At 39.2% G+C, this 2,733-nt stretch overlaps 1 protein-coding gene across 1 annotated transcript; it reads right to left on the bottom strand.

Annotated features, from left to right (window-relative positions):
• Positions 1-452: 452 nt before the first annotated feature.
• On the bottom strand, positions 453-1,464 carry LOC109699178 (olfactory receptor 52I2-like). Its single transcript, XM_074084488.1, has one exon. The coding sequence runs from the start codon at positions 1,441-1,443 to the stop codon at positions 499-501; it is 945 nt and encodes a 314-aa protein (XP_073940589.1). The 5' UTR covers positions 1,444-1,464; the 3' UTR covers positions 453-498.
• Between the last annotated feature and the right edge of the window lie 1,269 nt (positions 1,465-2,733).

The following is a 2,733-nucleotide window of genomic DNA, read 5'->3' as shown; positions in this document are numbered from 1 at the left end:
AAATAAGCCAGAATCCGTTTTGGCTATTTAGGACTCTAGGTGGGAACACATGACCAAAGTGGAGTGGTTCATCAGTGGACCAGAAAGCAGTGTCATATACTAACAGCTTCTCCCATGCAGTCACACAAGGGAGAAACAATCCTGAGAAAACTGGGCCGGTGAATGATGGGTGGGTGTTGGTTTCTACAGCAGAGCACGTGGAGGTATAGTAATGTTGGAAATATGGATTACAAGCTAGGGAAAGAAAATCCCAAATCTGTATTCTCTACCCACACTTCTTATACAAGTTAAATGAAACTGTTAAAAATGTCAGAATATTGGAATGATCTTATACATATTCACATTCTTTCTAGATGCTGAAATTTTATGCAAAAATATTCTGTAGAGCTTCATGTTAGAATTTCTGTGCTACTAGGTAAACCAACCCAGCTCCATGGATATCTAAAGCTTCTTTGCAGATATATGGCTGGAAAACTGAGTGTCCGAACAGGATTGTGTTCATGAACCTTGATTGGAGTGGTCAAAAAACAAGCACATTAGTAATGTCCATATTCTCTCCCGTATTTTTTTGGTCCTAATGCCATAAATGATGGGGTTTAATGTGGGTGGGATGATCAGATACAAGTCAGCTAACAGCACTTGGGTATGCAATGGCACTGTGTCCTGCCCTAACCAGGCTACATAGATGGATGCCACCCCAGGTAGATAGAACAGAGCCATGACCGCCACATGACAACTACATGTGCCTAGTGCCTTCCACTGAGCATTCTTTGAGGAGAGACCAAATACTGCCCTGAGAATTAAGACATAAGAAGCAGTAATAAAGGCCACATCAGAGCCTGCAATAATGGAGGAACAAATCAAACTGTAGAAACTGCTGGGCATGGGGTCAGCACATGCTAACTTAGCCACAGCCATGTGTTCACAGTAGGAATGGAGCACCACAGTGGAGCCACAGAAGGGCAGATGACTTAGCATCCAAATCAAGGGAGTCATGGATATGACAGCTCTGAATACAGTGGTCACACACATTTTCAGAATAACTTGAGATGTGAGAATTCTGTTGTAGTGCAAGGGCTTACAGATGGCCACATAGCGGTCAAAAGCCATGGCCAGTAGCAGCCCTGTCTCTATAGCTGTGGTTGAATGGAAAAAATACAACTGAGTAAAACAAGCATTAAAGCTGATAGAGCTGTCTCCTGAGCAGAAGATGCTCACCATCTTGGGTACCACAGAGGAGGCCATAATGTCTACAGCAGCCAGAACATACAGGAAGCAATACATGGGCTCTTGCAGAGTGGAATTCATGCAGATTATAGCCATGATGAAGCTGTTTCCCAACAGTGATATGGTGTACATGGCACTCAGGGAGATAGCCAGCCAAAGATATGAAGACTGCAAACCTGGGATGCCCATAAGCAAGAAGGTGGCAGAGAGTTCCATTGTGGTGTTGTAGGTTAGTTCTTGGATCACTGGTGACATTGTTTTCCTGTTATAAGTGATGAAAGAAAATGATGTGATTCTGTCAGGTAAGTTCCCATCTGTCATATTGGTAAATTCTGGGGGGTATGCTCAGCTTGATGGCATTCTCAGGTAAGAAAAATGACATCTGATTAAGTTATCCTGCTCTGTCTTCCATCTTTCTCAAGACTCATTTGCATTACTAACTAATTTCTACTCATAATCCCAGGGTAAATTCTAGGATTTTCTCCTTTGGGAAGTCTCTGCTCACTCTCTCTCTTCCCTCATTCCATGCTCATGTGAAGTCATATACCTCTCTTCTGAGTTTTCATGAAATCTCCCATGCTGATCTAGGAGAGGCCTAAATTCACAATCCCAATACTCTGCCTCTGACTTTATTGTATACACTCAATACAATGTTTGTGGCCTTGTGCCAAGTAGCTATAGTATACATGTCCACTAAAAATATACATGTCCTCAGTATAGTAAATAGTTTCCTCAGAACCAATCAGAGAAAAGAATTTATCCTTTATCTTTATGCTTAGTTACTAAAAGTTAATAATTGTTGGATAAATAATTTCTTGAGGTTAAATGCACTATATTTTGTATCTTCAGTATACAGAGATGAAATAAGCATCTTTATAGTTGAAGAAATTCATTATTGGGTTCAAGAAAATAAGGTCATTATAGAACTTTATCTCATTCCATAGGAAATAATAAACTACCTGGAAATATTTATCATCTCTGACCTCTACAGGTTTCAACCTGGATTTCCTGTTGAGCTACACTGAATGAATAAACAACTCCCTACACAATTTTGGAACTACTGTATAAATGATTACCCACCATAAATGTTTCTGATTTCTCCATATAGTTAACCCCCTGTTCACATTAAACTACCAAGACATTCCAGAACACAAAGAACTCATGAAGAACTTTTTTTGTGTGGGGACATGGAGTTTCTCTTATGAAGAACTTTTTAATGAACATTGTATGTACCAGTACTATGTTGAGAAGGGTAGCATTTATAATCTGACTTGTAATATATTCATTGATTTGTAATATAGTTAAACATCCATAGAAGAAAGTTGGTATAATTTAAGTGAAATAATCACATAGCAAGTATGTAGTAAATTTGAGATATAAAAACATCTTTCTAGCTGTGACTCCCAGTAGTTAAACCACTCAAAATTAATATTCAAGAAAGTAACATGAAAGCTATTAGGACATCACTTGGCCAGTTGTGATATGACAAAGGGAGCTTCCACTGCA

The sequence above is a fragment of the Castor canadensis genome, chromosome 1 (genome assembly GCF_047511655.1).
Source record: "Castor canadensis chromosome 1, mCasCan1.hap1v2, whole genome shotgun sequence".
Classification (NCBI taxonomy): domain Eukaryota; kingdom Metazoa; phylum Chordata; class Mammalia; order Rodentia; family Castoridae; genus Castor; species Castor canadensis.
Note: the sequence above shows the minus strand (reverse complement) of the source record. Positions and strands in the feature narration are given on the sequence as shown.